Source organism: Erpetoichthys calabaricus, chromosome 8, assembly GCF_900747795.2.
Source record: "Erpetoichthys calabaricus chromosome 8, fErpCal1.3, whole genome shotgun sequence".
NCBI classification, from domain to species: Eukaryota; Metazoa; Chordata; class Cladistia; order Polypteriformes; family Polypteridae; genus Erpetoichthys; species Erpetoichthys calabaricus.
The window spans coordinates 151,415,643-151,431,310 of NC_041401.2; the positions used below are offsets into that span (position 1 = coordinate 151,415,643).

The 15,668-nt window shown below is 37.4% G+C and overlaps 1 protein-coding gene across 1 annotated transcript in view; it reads right to left on the reverse strand.

Annotated features, from left to right (window-relative positions):
• The window catches only part of mad2l2 (mitotic arrest deficient 2 like 2), a 29,049-nt gene extending 13,939 nt beyond the window's left edge, over positions 1-15,110 (reverse strand). Inside the window, exons 1-5 of the mRNA XM_028807615.2 lie at positions 14,925-15,110; positions 12,820-12,871; positions 8,985-9,103; positions 8,785-8,856; positions 6,863-6,963 (exon numbers count right to left, since the gene is read on the reverse strand). Coding sequence (XP_028663448.1) covers positions 6,863-6,963; positions 8,785-8,856; positions 8,985-9,103; positions 12,820-12,859 — 332 coding nt within the window. The 5' untranslated portion in view covers positions 12,860-12,871; positions 14,925-15,110. The remainder of the gene's footprint in view (positions 1-6,862; positions 6,964-8,784; positions 8,857-8,984; positions 9,104-12,819; positions 12,872-14,924) is intronic.
• Between the last annotated feature and the right edge of the window lie 558 nt (positions 15,111-15,668).

Sequence of the window (15,668 nt, forward strand, 5' to 3'; positions counted from 1 at the left end):
CACTAAGCAGCCGACCATGGCACGCAAGACATAGACCATGGGGATACGCACGACTGCGTCCACCCTCGCAAACTGTTTTGCACACTGCATACAGCGATTCCCATCTGCGACTAACATGCTTCTTCTTAGATGGTTCTGCAGGAACAGGGAAAACCTTTGTCTACAAAAACCTGATTCATACCATACTAAGAGCATAGTGTTTTTGGTGGCTTGCCCGCCTGACTGTTACCAGCATTCACTGCAATGTACTGGAGTGTAAAACTATCGCAGCTGCTACCTCACAAACTGTCTTTATTCCCCGAATATCCCTGACCCCATCAAATTTGCCTTTTACACGCAGACAATTTCCTGTTAGATTGGCCTTTGCACAGGGCCAAACTTTCAAAAAGATATGCCTGTATCTGCCAAAACCAGTTTTCAGTCACGGATAATTGTATGTTGCTCTCTCCAGAGTTCCATCTTTTCATTCACTCACTCACTTAAACCCATCCCATTTGGACAACTGTGTCTTTCAGGAAGTGTTCACCCATCAATAAATAATTATGCGGCGTATGCTACGCCGCGGGTTGGCTAGTTTGCTATATTTATACAGTTGCGCTTTTTGTCTTCAGTGTACCAGCTAGACTAGGGTTGGGCAATGTCGGTCCTGGAGGGCCACAGTGGCTGCAGGTTTTCATTCCAACCCAATTGCTTAATTAGAAACCAATCCTTGCCAATCTCAGACCTTATTTAATTTTATGGCTTGTTAGTCTGCAATGTTAGGTTCTTGTATCACAGATTTCTTCCTTTCCAAGGATATCATCCAAATGATTGAAACTGACAATTTTCAGTCTGTCGCATTCTTCTCTTAACTGTTTAGTAAATCAAATATTGGACGATGAATCCAGACAGGTGTAAATGGAAACAAGTTAGATGGAGAACTGCTCTCTCCTTAGTCATACGCATCGTATTGCTAATAAGATAGAGGTTAAGAGCATGCACTGATACAGCGCATTGCCGCATCCACTATATGACAAACCAACTCAAGAGACCAGATTAGGACCGGAATATAGCCATGCAATGGGTGACACCTCAGCAGCACACTAGTTCTAATGGCACGGAACAGTGTGAGGTTTTTTTTTTATGGTGGCTGGTGTGCCAATTCTGCCACCAACCCCCAGGTTTTTCCCACAGGTTGGAGGGCCTACTTGCAGGGCTGGATGCAGATTAATGTCATACCCAGGACGGAGCAATTGCAGGTTAAGGGTCTTGCTCAAGGGCCCAATGAAGAAGAGTCACTTTTGGCCTTTACGGGATTCAAACCGTCAACCTTCCGATTGCCAGTGCAGATCCCTAGCTTCAGAGCCAACACTCCGCCCCCATTAAAAACAGTGAATTCATTTGTTTAAGACTGAAATAAGCAATTAAGGGCGGGGAAACTTAAGAAGCGACACCACTAAAATGAAGCATCAAAATGTCACTTATGCAAGAATTGCTTTATTAGCAGTAATTGTCTTCTCATTAAGCAACTGGGTTAGAACAAAAACCTGCAGCCACATAGGCCCTCCAGGACCAAACGTGCCGGCCCCTGATAGACATTTATAATTAACATGCTTAACAAGTTTTTAAGTAAAAGACATTTTTCTGTTAAGCTAACAAGCATAATAATAATAAAAATACATTTTATTTAAAACTTTCAAGATATCCAAGGCCACTGTACAACAATGCACATAAAATCAAACAGTCCAATATACAAACAAAAGTAATGAGAACAACAAAAGGCAATACTAAAATATTTTAAGGCTAGATTTAAAAACAGAAAATGAGGTATATGCACAGAGATCCTGGCCCTGATACACTAATAGTCCTGTTGCCCATAGTGTATAATGTGAGTAATGGGATGGTTAATAGCAAAGTCAGAAGAACGAAGCGTACATGATAGAGTATAAGGGACAAATTAAAGAAAAAAAGTAAAGCGGGGCTAGACTATGAAGAACCTTAAAAACTAAAAGGAGAAGTGTATATTGAATGCAGAAGGGAACAGGTAGCCAATGCAATTTTAGAAGTGAAGGAGTAATATGCTCCCAGGGTTTTAAGTGGATAACCACTCTTGCTGCTGAATTTTGTACATACTGTAATTTGTTTAGACTGAGCAGGGATACTAAACAACACTGCATTGCAATAGTCAAGTTGCGAGGTGACAAAAGCATGAATAAGTGTCTCAGTTGCAGTATCGGAGAGCAATGAATGCAACCTTGTAATTTGCTTAAAGTGGAAAAAGGCAACCTTGGTAATATTATTAATATGAAGATCAAAGGAGAGTGTAGGATCATGAATAGCAACAAGATTTTTAACCTGTGCAGACAAGGATGTAATAAAGCCACACATTTTTAATGAGGAATTGTCCATTTTCTATAAAGTTCCTGGAAATGCAATAATTAAAGCCTCAGTTTTATCACTATTTAGTCTGAGAAAGTTTTCAGACAAGCAGTGTTTGATGTCAGCCAAACAGGCAACCAATGCAGGAGGAGGTAATGTTTAATCCCTGCATGTAAATAAATCTGTGTATTGTCAGCATAACGATGAAACCGTAGACTGTAGCCGTTTAATAATGTCACAGACAGGAAGCATATACCTGTAAATGATATAAAAGCAGAGGCACATATTGTTTAATAAGCAGCAATTTCAAATTTGTGTTTAAATTTTCTTTTTCCAATTAAAAATGTAAACTGCCGAACTTAAAACAAAGGTGCTGTTGAAACTCAAATGTTGTCCATTTTAATTTATAGAATTGAAGACAGAATAGAAAGGTACAAATTCATTAAAGTAGCTTTTCTTGCCATTTGTTCAACTGTACAAAAGACTTCAATAATTCCTTTTTCTCTCAGTTTATTACTCCACTTTCATTAGCATAAAGGCTTTGTTTGCCCTATATGGAGTTCACTGCAAAAAAAAAAAAAAAAAATGCACCAGCTCACTTACAGTAATACCTCAGGTTAATATCATGCAAACTTCAAGCTCTGTGCTAACAGCATGCTTTATGCTAAGATGGTTGGGTGGCCATGTAAATTACACCACTAACTGAGAGGGTGGACAGATCAACGAAGAGGGGATGTTGTCCTGGAGAGGAAAAAAAGAGATGTGATCATGTTATGAAATGGAAATAGTTCAGTGAAGCTTAAAGGAAGATGCAAAGCTGCTCAACGGTTAGCAAGCATGTTTTATTTTTTGCAGCAAACTCCCTGTAGTGTAAACAAAGTATGTCAAGGCTTGTTTTATAAGAGAGCATTATATCTGGTCTCCACAGACTTGTTTGAGTGACCTCATAAGCTTGCCATGTTGTCCAGCATGTTTAAAATACCCGACTAACTTTATTACAATAGCCAGAACCTGTGCAACTTTGGGTGCTTTCAACATCACTACTCTTTGTAAAAGCACTTAAGAAAATTGTGTTAAGAATGGGTGCATTACAGTTTATTCTGGCACAGCCACGCAAGGCAGCTATTGTGTTTGCTCATCGGTCAGTCACAGTCAATTCAGAAAACTGTAAAGTTATTCAAACAGTAAAGCACAAATGTTTTCAGCCATTTTAATCATGTTTGCTTCAAACGGGGTCACAAAAAGCATCCTTGTATCAATGAGAGCTACAATCTTGTGTCAAGGACAGTGGCAGATATCAACAAGGTTTTCTCAAAGGTTTCAGTTCAAACATCAGTTGTGTCACAACATGCTCATAAATATTGATGGTCTCTAGCATGTCATGTGCAATATCCTTTCTCAGTTTTTGGGCTTTTTCTACCACATGCTGTAATACAGATTGGACTGTATCTCTTTAAACTTCAGACTTTCCAATTTTGGCAGCTGTGTCAGCCAGGTAATGCTCAAGTTAAATACAGCCCTCACCGCCATGTCAAAAAGCCCTATATCCTTGCAAACAAAATACACACATTTATCCTCTACTTTGCTATTTGTGTTAGTTGTTACTTTTGACAGGTTTGGCATGAATGTCAGTTAAGTTTGACCCTTCACTACTGCACACATGTGGCACTTTAAAACTGAGGTGCCTGACTTGTGTCCACTGTAAGTTAGAAAATTTTTCACAGCCAAAAAACGGCACTTAGTTGCCATCGATAACAACTGAAAATGACTGCAAATGTCAGACTTCCCTTTACTGAGTTTTGCAGTCTTGTACTCTCCTTTTATTATGCTGTCCACTGCGGATGTAAGGCTGTCTCTGGGCTCTACAATCTTGAGAAGGCTGTGAGCGATAAAGTATATGCATGTGTCCTAACTGCTTAGGCAAATGAATTATATATAGAATTTAAAATGGACTGTACATTAAATTTCAAATTCCCAGACTCTAGCTCCCGCAAAGACCCAGGTTCACTTCCCGGGTCCTCCCTGCGTGGAGTTTGCATGTTCTCCTCATGTCTGTGTGGGTTTCCTCCCACAGTCCAAAGACATGCAGGTTAGGTGCACTGGCGATCCTAAATTGTCCCTAGTGTGTGCCCTGCCCGGGGTTTGTTTCCTGCCTTGCGCCATGTGTTGGCTGGGATTGGGTCCTACAAATCCCACCGTGCAGACTTCTACCTTGGAAGCATAACTGGACCACAATTGAGCAAATATGTCAATTTTGTTTATGTTCTTCATTTACATTAGAAAGCTGCTTGTATTGCAATGTACAGAGGATATATACAAAATGTTTGTCTATTTATTTGTGGCTTTGTTTCCCCAATGACTTAAAACAGTTTGAATCTACACAAAAGTTGTTTTTTTTTCCCCTGAGACTTTATTTTGTATTAATGCCTACTATATTTATTTGGATCTGACCAAAGAATTCACTTTATGTTCTCCTGTAAAACTTTGAAACCTTTAAGATTTTAGTTATAGATTTAAGATTTTATTTGGAGTTGACCAACAAATTTAGTGTGTTCTCCTGTAAAATTTCAAAGCTTTTGACTGGTCACAATGGAGATATTTTTATTTTGTATTACACATTAATTTAAAAAATGACCAAATAATTCAGTTGTGTATTTTGTTTGTGTTCTCCTGTAACACTTGATGATTTTAAACTGATCAGAATTAAGATTTTAATTTAATTATATATACCTATTTTATTTGAAATACCACTGTATAATTCTCTACAGTACATCTGTCATGTTCAACTTCTGCCAGAAAATAAACATTTAAACCAAAATTAACCTAAGTCAGATGTGAAGATAACATAAGGAGTAAAAAGGAACCTTTAAGCTTGACAGAAACAGCGATTAGATCTATATTGATATATATCAATATCGACTGATATGAAAAAAAGTGTGCTACGTTTTCCATGTCGCCCAACCAGAGCAGCAACTTATATTTTTGAATGTAAAAAGAAAAGAAAAATAAATTTGAAATTGCTGCTTAGTAAATAATAGGCTTGACAGCTTAACAGAAAAAAGTGTCTTCCTTATAAACTTGTTAAGCATTTTAGTTTTGTGTCTTCTTGATAACTTATGAACATTTGATACATGTGCGGCTTTTTAAAATTTTTTTTTTTAAATTTGTACTATGTTCATTATTGTTGCCGTGTGTCATACAGTGTAAGTTTTGGTTTGATACAACTACTGTATTTTTAAAACAGTAATCCATATTTATAATTACACCTCTATAATTATGAACGTATACCTGATATACTGAAGGGAAAAAAAAAAAAAAAAAAAAAAAAAAACACCTGTATAAGCATAGTAAATGTATACTTTAATAGTAAAAAAGCTGTAGTGTAACTAATAATTAAAAATGATTCAAAATTTACATGCAGTGTTTAATTGCCAATATCAATTAAGTGATTATATGTATATCATTTTTTTGTTAGAGAAATGGTAAAAATTAAATTTTTAATAAGCCTTATTTCAGATAGGTACATTAGAGAAAAAAAAACATATTACAGATTTTTATTTTCTTTTATGCTATATGTATTATGGATAGATATTTTTGTATATATTTTATTGGTATGTATTGTAAAGAAATTTATTTTAGCATTTTTTGGTCACTGAACAATACGCCTACAGGATTTTACTTTTTTAACAAAGTTAACACCTGTGGTTATATTATATATACACACAAACATACATACATACATACATACACACACCTTGTGTGGTAGACAGCCAGGAACCCTGCCCCACCGGGACGCCTGGAGGAAACGGGAAAGCGGCACTTCCCTTCCCTGGGCACCTGGATGGTCCTTGATCCCTGGGGGATAGCACTTCCAGTACACCAGGAAGTGCTGACAGACCAGGGATGGTGTATGCCCGGAGTGCTTCCGGGTGCAAGGGCAGCTCTTCCGCCACACTGGGGAGTGCCGCCTAAGTACATCATCAGGCACCTGGAGCACATCCGGGACATTATAAAAGGGGCCTCCTCACTCCATTCGAGGAGCCGGAGTCAGGTGAAAGTGGACAAAGCTTGCGAAAGAGGAGTGGAGGCAGCCAAAGGTCCAAGGACTGAGCAAACTGTAAATAGTTTTGTAAATAGTAGAGTAATAAACGTGTGTGTTGTGGACATTGTGGTGTCGAGTCTGTGTCCTGCGGTGGGTTGGCACCCTGCCCAGGATTGTTTCCTGCCTTGTGCCCTGTGTTGGCTGGGATTGGCTCCAGCAGACCCCTGTGACCCTGTGTTCGGTTTCAGCGGGTTGGAAAATGGATGGATGGATGGAGTCTGTCTGTGGCCAGGCTAGCTCTTACACTGGTTATGCAGGAGCAGAGTGTAAAAAGATTAATGGGATAAAAGAAAAAGAAAAATCTGAACTGGACAATCAATTAGCATGAAATCAGTGATCAGTATCGGCGGAGCATCCCTAGTTAGAAATAAACAGTCTCATCAGTTTATTTCAAAATCTCACCTTACAGAAAGCAGAGGTGGCTGGGAAATTTCAAATACAAATCTTTCCACAGGGTGGTGTTCTTTGTCCATAATTACGACAACAACTTTTTCTGCATCATTCTGGAAATTATAAAACAATAAACTTACTTAGCATTCATTATTTCAGCTTATAAATATGCCTTACATTTGACATATTCTGCAGACAGACCATACTAAAAGGAAAAGCAACCTAAAAATGCATTGTATACTGTATGTATGTTATGAAAATGGCTGTAAGACTCTGGACTGGCAGGCCCTCTGTCATTAGAGAAGGGCAGTACGTAACCACTTTTCCCTTTTTCCCCCCTTCACAGAAAGGATGATTCCAGGGAGAACGCATAATGTCACTTCTTGCCCCTTCTGCCACATGTGCTGTTTAAACAAGGAAGAATCTGGAAGTCAGCATTCACCACTGAACCAGCAACAAATGGTGATGAACTTTGTACATCAGAAGCACCTTACGACCAGTTATATAGTTGAACCACGTCTGTCCTAACCTATTGCTTTATGTTTTGTTTGTAATGGTTAGTAAAACAGAGCCAAAGTTTCAACCCCAAATCTTCAAACTGTTTTAACTATTCTTCCTTTCACAATAGTTATATAAATAAAATTGTGTTCATGATTGCTGCATCATGTAAAAGCAGCTTTATGGATTTTTAAAACATTTTATGTGGCATTCATACGAAATAAGAAATTACAGCCCAGGTTACAACTTAGAACATGCAGTGCCCTTCATAAAGACTGAGACAAAGACACATTTTTCCTTGATTTACCTCTCTGTTCCACAGTTTAAAATGCACATTGCAGACTTTTATTTAGGGTATTTGTATACATTTCAATCACGCCATGTAGAAATGACAACACTTTTTCTACATTTTAGGACACCATAATGTTTGAAACATAGCAATGGCAGGAATACTAAAGCAGTCATATTTAGTAATTGGTCCATATCCCTTGCATGCAATGACCTCTTGAAGTCCGCGATTCATAGATATCACCATGTGCCGAGTATCTTCTCTAATGATGCTCTGCCAAGCTTCTAATACAGCTTGTACCTATAAGTTTTCTCTTCAGCACATGGAAGACATGCTCAATTGGATTTAAATTGAGTAACTGGCTTGACCATTCAAGAATTTTCCATTTTCAAGAGAAAAAAAATGTTTTGTCCAAAACATTATGGACAGCACTGTAGGTTATTTTTGTAGACAATGAAAGCATGTACCAAGGGAACCCTGATATGTACAATAATGCAACAAAGTCAGAAGATAAACTGTGTGAATGCTCTATACTAACTCCAATGAACAAGCAAGCAGCAGCAACAAATATTGTCTTCTTTGATCAACTTCATGCTTAGTAATTCCACTAACTATGAGTGAGCAACACATATAAAACCAGGAGGATGTTGTGCAGTATCCCATCAAATTTTTAAAACTGCCACTACTACTGAACTTCCTTGTGTATGAATTTACTCTAAACATTACAACAGGAAAAGTCCTATTAAATAAGGTCTTCCAAAGCTGTAATGGGATCAGAGTTCAAAATAACACCCATAAACCAAAATCTGATTGAAGAGACAAATATAATAGGAAACACTCAATGGAAATCTTTATTCACCCCAACCTGAATTCCCTTAATACCACCCAATCATTCATATCAGTTCAAACCCCACCAGCTACCCATCAGCATTTGCTTTGTTGTTGCAATTAGGCCATTTATATTGCACTTGCACATATACCAACACACCAAAGCCTGAGACTTGTGCAAAGAATTTTTACTTTAGGCAACCGTCTTGTTGAGTGGGGAAGACATCATTCAACCTATCCTTTCAAACTAGGTTACTACATGATTTACCTCCTTATTAAATATGCAGTTCTGAATAAGGCTGAAAACATTAATTCTTACCTTTTCAATTAGAGGTTTGATACAATGCAGAGTATCTTGTATATATTGGTTTAGTTCTGGGTGACAAGACATCTATGAAATAAAAAAAAAAATTAAAAAAAAAAAAACACAAATTCACTTATACCAAGTTAAACAAAAATGGAAACATTAATATATTTTGCTTATGATCAAAATGTTCGCAAACATAATATGTTACTCACTTGTACAGGCACATTGTATTTCTTTCTTTTTTGAAAGATTCCAGTTGGATAGACTTCACGGACATAAAGAATAAGGTGTATAGCCACTTCCAGAAACTCGCATAGAATATCTGCAACAACTAATTTAAGAAAGAAGCATTGATGTTCACTAATAAAATTTAGTCTGAATCCAAACTTAGTACTTTTAGCTCAGGAACATTGAACATTTTCTTTTCGAAAAAAGAATCAATAGAACATTCAAAAAATGTATTTCCATTAAACTGCTTTGATAATGAATATACATGGTACATGAGTAATTCTACTTCTGTAATTACTTAGAAAAACTAATGGTAAAGAAAGTAGAGATGCAGCCATCAATTACTTAAGCAATCAGGTATTCTACTGAATATTCCATGTTCCTAACCTCCTCTTCCTCCTTGGCACCCCCCAGAAAAAAACATGAGTAAATCTTTAAGAGCAAGGCACCATGTATAACATGAAAGTGAATCAGTACATTTATTTTAACGATTTATCCTTAAAATGTATTTGTACAGAGTTCTTGGATGTCAAGTAATGAATTATTATAATTACTAATTTTTTTACATTTTTTAATACTAAATCTTGTTTTCTGTTTCTTTGTTGATGAGCTTTTGTTGAAGAATTTGTTGGTAACAGAATGTATGAGCACATGCCAAAATGGCTGAAGTAACAGCTAACTAAGTGGCATGTATTGATACCATTTTAAGAATGTTTACTGTCCGCCGTCAATGCAGTCTTGAAATGCAGACTTCATGACATTGCAGTGCGCAAGGAAACAGTGAACAGGTGACTACACATGCATGTTTACCGATAGACAGGCCGGCATTTTGCACGAAGCATGTGTTAAATCAAAAGCGAAACTTTGTGCAAAGATGCGTGAACACAAGAAGATTTTTGTCAACCACCCCTTTAGTGTGCCTGCACCAAATGAGAAGTCCACCAGGCACATATATTTTCATAACAGGGACCTATATGATGGGCAGATGAATTTCACATGTTTTGCATGCCTTCCTTTTGTTTTTCTTACCGATTGTATCATATTCAGCCCTTCGTTCATTTTTCTGGCACAAACGTAACCAGCCTCTCCTTGAAATTCATCATTTGGAATACATGGCTGCTGCGCTGTGTACTTAGAAATATTTTTGCGCACGCGTCTCCAAGTCTTGACATCTTTTTCACTGCTCGTCCCTTGCATCCTACTCAGATGTGTGAAGTGTATAAACTAGCCTTTATGCAGTTCATGGATATTGAAGGGTTAACCTTGTACCAACACACGTTAATGGCATAGCCACTCAACAATCAAAAAAAAAAAAAAAAAAAAAATTTAAAAAAATTTTTGGTCACATTTGAGACCATTTTAGTCATTGTCTGGAGCCAGTGGGACCATGGGCTAGACCAGGGGTCCCCAACCCCCAGTCTGCGGCCCTCTACCACTACCGGGCCGCAGCCTTCTGACAGCCGGGCCGCGAGAGGACTGCTGGCAACGGAGACTCTCTCAGGATTTTCAGACCGCTTGGCGGGTGGGGCTTTGCAGCAGCGCAGAAAGAGGAGAGAGACCGAGGTGAGAGATTATTACAACAAAGTATTTTGATGGTCCTGACAGTTTCCTCATATGACAAGAGTCTATAGAAATCTCGTTACTGCAAAGTACATTCGGCAGATACTTTCATTACAACGAAGTGACCTTGAAATGCTTGAATGAATCATCCGCAGAGCACTTAAATCTGTGATCGCAGCTCAGATGTGCACATTTGCACAACAATCCCCAAACAGAAACATTGTAAAAAATAATTCTTTCTTCGAACTTTCCTCATACTTTTTTTTTTTTTTTGCCGTTTTTGTTTTCTGTGGTTTTCAGTGATACCTTTTGCTTATTGCTTGTCAACATCTGAAAAATATCCATTGGAATTTAACTCATTGTCACCCTCCTATAGAAATGGCAGACATGAAAAAACGGTAAGTGTTAATGTTTGTGATGTGCAATCTGTTGGAATGACAAATGCAATGCATATGTCTTTGTTATATGCAAAAAAAGAAGAAAAATCTCGGGTTGCAAACGTATGCGTACTGCTTAATAACAATAATAATAATAGAAGAAATGTAAATTGTGTATAAATGTGCCCTACGAACCCACCTGAATCCTCAGAATCCCTCCCCCCAACCCCCACCCCCCCTACCGGTCCCTGGAAAAATTTGCTTCCAGTAAAGTGGTCCTTGCTGTCAAAAAGGTTGGGGACCACTGGGCTAGACCACTCTGAGGTTGCTACTGGGCCACAGCTTTAGCTTTTAAAACTACTAATAACCTTTATCGGTAAATGCCGACAAGCTTCTTACATCACTCTGTTGGAATCTTTGCCCATTCTTCACATGAAAAATCCTCCAGCTCATTGATGTTTGATGGCTTCTGTGCTGTAACTGCCTTCTTTAAATCCAACCAAACATTTTCAAAGGGATTTAAATCTGAGAACCGAGAATGCCATTCCAGGATCTGTTTTCTCAACCAAGTTTTGGTTAACTTGGAGGTGTACTTAGGACCATTGTCTTGCTGGAAAGTCCAATGATTACCAAGATTCAATTTCTGAACAGAAGGCATCATGCTCCTTTTTAAATTGGCCAGGTATTTCTGGGAATCCATGATGCTAAGTAGACGGTCAAGACTGACAGTTCCTACAACAGAAAAACATCCCCACATCAAAGGCTCACCTCCATTGCTTGACTGCGGGCATGGTATTCTTTTGGTCATAAGCCTGGCCTTTCTCAAGCCAGACATACTGCTGGTCCAGGTGTCCAAACAATTCCAACTTAGTTTCATCAGTCCATAGAACTGTTTCCCAAAACACTGCAGGCCTATCCAAATTTCTATTGGTATATTCTAGTCAACCTTTGATGTTCTTTGTGGTCAGGAGCAGATTGCATCTTGGAGTGAGATAATGAAGTCCTTGTTTATTCAGCACTCCTCTTACACTTGCCACTGAAGCGGTTGTCGCGGCCTTCTTCGGGTCATCCTGTAAGTGTTTTGAATTGGTAATTGAATAGCCCTGGGCTAAAGGATGCTTCACAAGGTACTGAAGTTAGGGGTTTAATAATAGTGCAAACACATTTATGAAGAGAGTTACATTTTTCATTTGAACTCAAATGCAAGTCAATTTATATTCTCAAAATAACTGTAAAAATGTGCCAAATATTTTCCGTTTAATGAAGCTTTTAGTTGTATATATCGATTAACCTCGATTCATATTGCTATAATATATTTTGAGGTGAGCAAGCTGATTGCAACTGAAAAGGCTAAAAATAGAGGAAAAACTACTTAAGAAGAATAATCTTCTGTGACAGAAAATTACAAAAAAGGTTTTTTTTTTCTTCTTAAAAAAAAAAAACAAACTGCTGTGTGAGGGATCGGTTCAACTTTTTTGGAGGAAATTATTTTTTAAACTGTTAACAGACAACAAAACAATAAATTAAACAAATGTTCTGTAAAATGAAGCTCACTTTGGCTCATATAAAGTATATGGCCTCTTAGTTATACAATTTGTTGATAAACTCCACTCTAATTTTATCTGAAGAAATCATTCCTATTTCACATAGAAGAAGCAGTTGGCTCAAGACGCTACACCTTTCCACTACCCCAAGCACAGTCATGTAAAGTGCAGATGCCCCATTCACTACAAAGACCCACTTCTTGTTTCTTTAGAATTCTACTTGTGCATGTGACCAAACATATTATGGACAACGCAAGGTTATATAAAAATTATACAGTTGCATTTTATAATCATGAAAAAATGGATCTTTACCAAAACAGAAAAAAAAAAAATATTACCTTGTCCAAAGTTTAGATCCTGTCTTGTGAGAGTAGTCATGCTGCTTACAAACTGTAATATACCAAGAAAAAAAATTAACTTTTTAATAAAAAAATAAAAAAAAATCAATCAAAGTAATTGTCTGCCAAGTGACACCAGTTATGAAATTATGCTATAATACACTTTGTCCCCACTAGTGCAATGTATACCCGATCCAACAGCTGTGAGGACAGGCCTTTTCCTTAGTGGGCTGCTTAGCAGGTTTAATCACTTGCTGCACTTTGTGGGTATAGCATTTTTAATTTTTAATTTCAACATTCATTAGCAATCTTTGCTATATTGGGAAAAACTCAGAAACCAACCTCTGATTGAGCACCAATGGCCTCAAGAGATTTGCCTTCACTGAATAAATCACAATAGGCTATCTCAAATAAATAAAAATGTTAAACTTATCTACAACGATGGTGAAACCCTCTTATACGATTTGCAATTCATACTCCTTTTACATTTTAACCTAAGTGTGTGTATGTATGTATGTATGTATATGTATGTATATGTATATATAAATAAAAAAATCAACCTGAAAGCAGTTGTCCAGTGAAGTGCTTCCCAAAGGAAATCCTGTGGCAGGTTCTCTCACTATTCATTAACAAAACATTTCTCCTTAAAGGAATTAAATTATGAACATACTTAAGGCCTAGCTGGCTGTCAATTAGATACACGTGTATCACTATCAGATAACTATCACCAAGACTGTGTGCTCTTAGTAGACTACAAATTGTGCAAGTGCTACCCTCAATGCACTCAGAAACTGTATGAATTCCTTTAACAAAATTCTCCTGTCTCAGCAGATGTGTGACATACAGGGGACTGCTTCACTCTGTCTTCTATAAACAGCTTTTTCAAGACTCAAATGTTAAGTCAAATTCAAAAAGATTGCAATTATTGAATTGGTCATTGGGCTCACTTACATACAGTATAGGACTTTGAGAGTATCACAAGGGAGTTACACTTTGTTACATAACTATACAGCCTTGAATGAAAAGTACACATCACAATTATAAATTAAGGCTACAAGAGAGAGCTTTTGTAATTATTTTACCAAAAGAAAAAAGGGACCCATTAAGTGCATCTCGATCTTTAAACAACATCTGCCACACAATCATGTAAAAAGTAAATTCCATTTGTCTTCCAAACTGTCTATGTCCTTTACAATCTAATGGGCAACTGGGGTGTATTGTATCAAAATTATGAAAACGGAAAAGGCCGACTCTAAATGGAGCACTATCTCACAACAATTAAAAAAAAGCACAAAATGTGCTTATTATACGTGCAAAACAGTTTAACAAAAATAAAACTCTTAAGCCAAGACTGCAATTTATATTAGGATTTAAATAAATTAGTCTTGTAATTGTATTCATAAAAGAAACATACAAATGCAATGCATGTGTTATGGATATTAAAAGACTCAACAGTTTAAGGGAAATTATATTACTTAAATTCTTTAAAATTATACCGCGTTACATTACACATAGACGCTAACACAAAATCTAAATTCTCACATGGAAATCTGTGAAAATGGGAAAACATCAGATTACTAAAATAAACGATTCACTGGAAAAACGTTAGGACTGTACTGTATTTCTGACGAACACGCTCCTCAGGTACGAAGTGCTGTCTCTGCGCGGCCTTTACCTACTCGGCATTCCCAACTCCTCGGGCAGTCCGCGGGCACCTGAGGAGCATGTCCCTCGTAAGTCCGGACCACAAGGTCGCTACACTATTTTTAGTACTTGGTACTGGTGTCACCAGTCAAAAACATGAATTTAATTAGCACTGCACTACTTCATATTATTTTGATCGGTACACACTTTACTTTTTTAAATGTTTCAGATTAAGCCAGCAGCGATTAAGTCATGTGACAAAATATTAACGACTATGACAATTTCACATAAAAATGTTTACTCTGCTATTTAATAGTGGGTTTACAGTAACACTGCACATAAGAACATTTTTGTAAAAAAGTAACCTGAAGTGATAGGTAAATGCAGGGCGTTTCTGCAATAAGGTCGGGGGAGGTACAAAAACCCTTCTCCCCATTCAAGGCGCGCAGCAAAATTCTCACCTTCTCTTGCTAATCCAATTCTCCAAATTATGTTAGTTACCATCCACAAGTGTGTTGTTTTCTCTGAACGTTTTGGTTAATGAACACATCAAAAGGACCGGACAAACTGCCATAATCCGTCAAACCTACAAACGATAACAGTAAAACATGAAAAACAGCACTTGCTGCTCTTATTGATGACGATTTTTGCGACGCTCAAAATATACGCGCTCCGTTCCAGCGGCGGAAGTAGGCGGTGCTTCAATCCTATTGGTCGACCATTTTACAGAGTCCGCCTTATTGAATGGTTAAAGAATGTCACTGCTGGTTGAAGTATTAAAAAAGTAAAAAGTTTTCCAAAAGAATCTTTGCAAACCTACATTATATTACATAAAGAAAAGCTAACGGCGCCGAGCAGGTGTAGTGAAAAAAATCAGATCCCGTGACAATCAGATTTCCCTGTGCGTAGACCTTTCGAAATTATGAGCGTGCTCGGCACAGAAAACGAAAAATTCTAAAGTAGCCGTAACAAATTGCCCTAGTGTCAGATTAATTGAAGTAACAGTCTTGTCATTAAATAAAAACGCCGCATATGTTAAAGCGACGTTTAAAAAAGTGATTAGCTTTATTATCATTCGAGGGAACATTATAAGCAGTTCACAGCAATGGGACCGAATCTTTGTACCAAACAACATTAGTAGAACTAATTCAGAAGAGAAAAAATAAATGCGTGCGTGTGTAGATGTCTTCTCTTTACTGCATTTT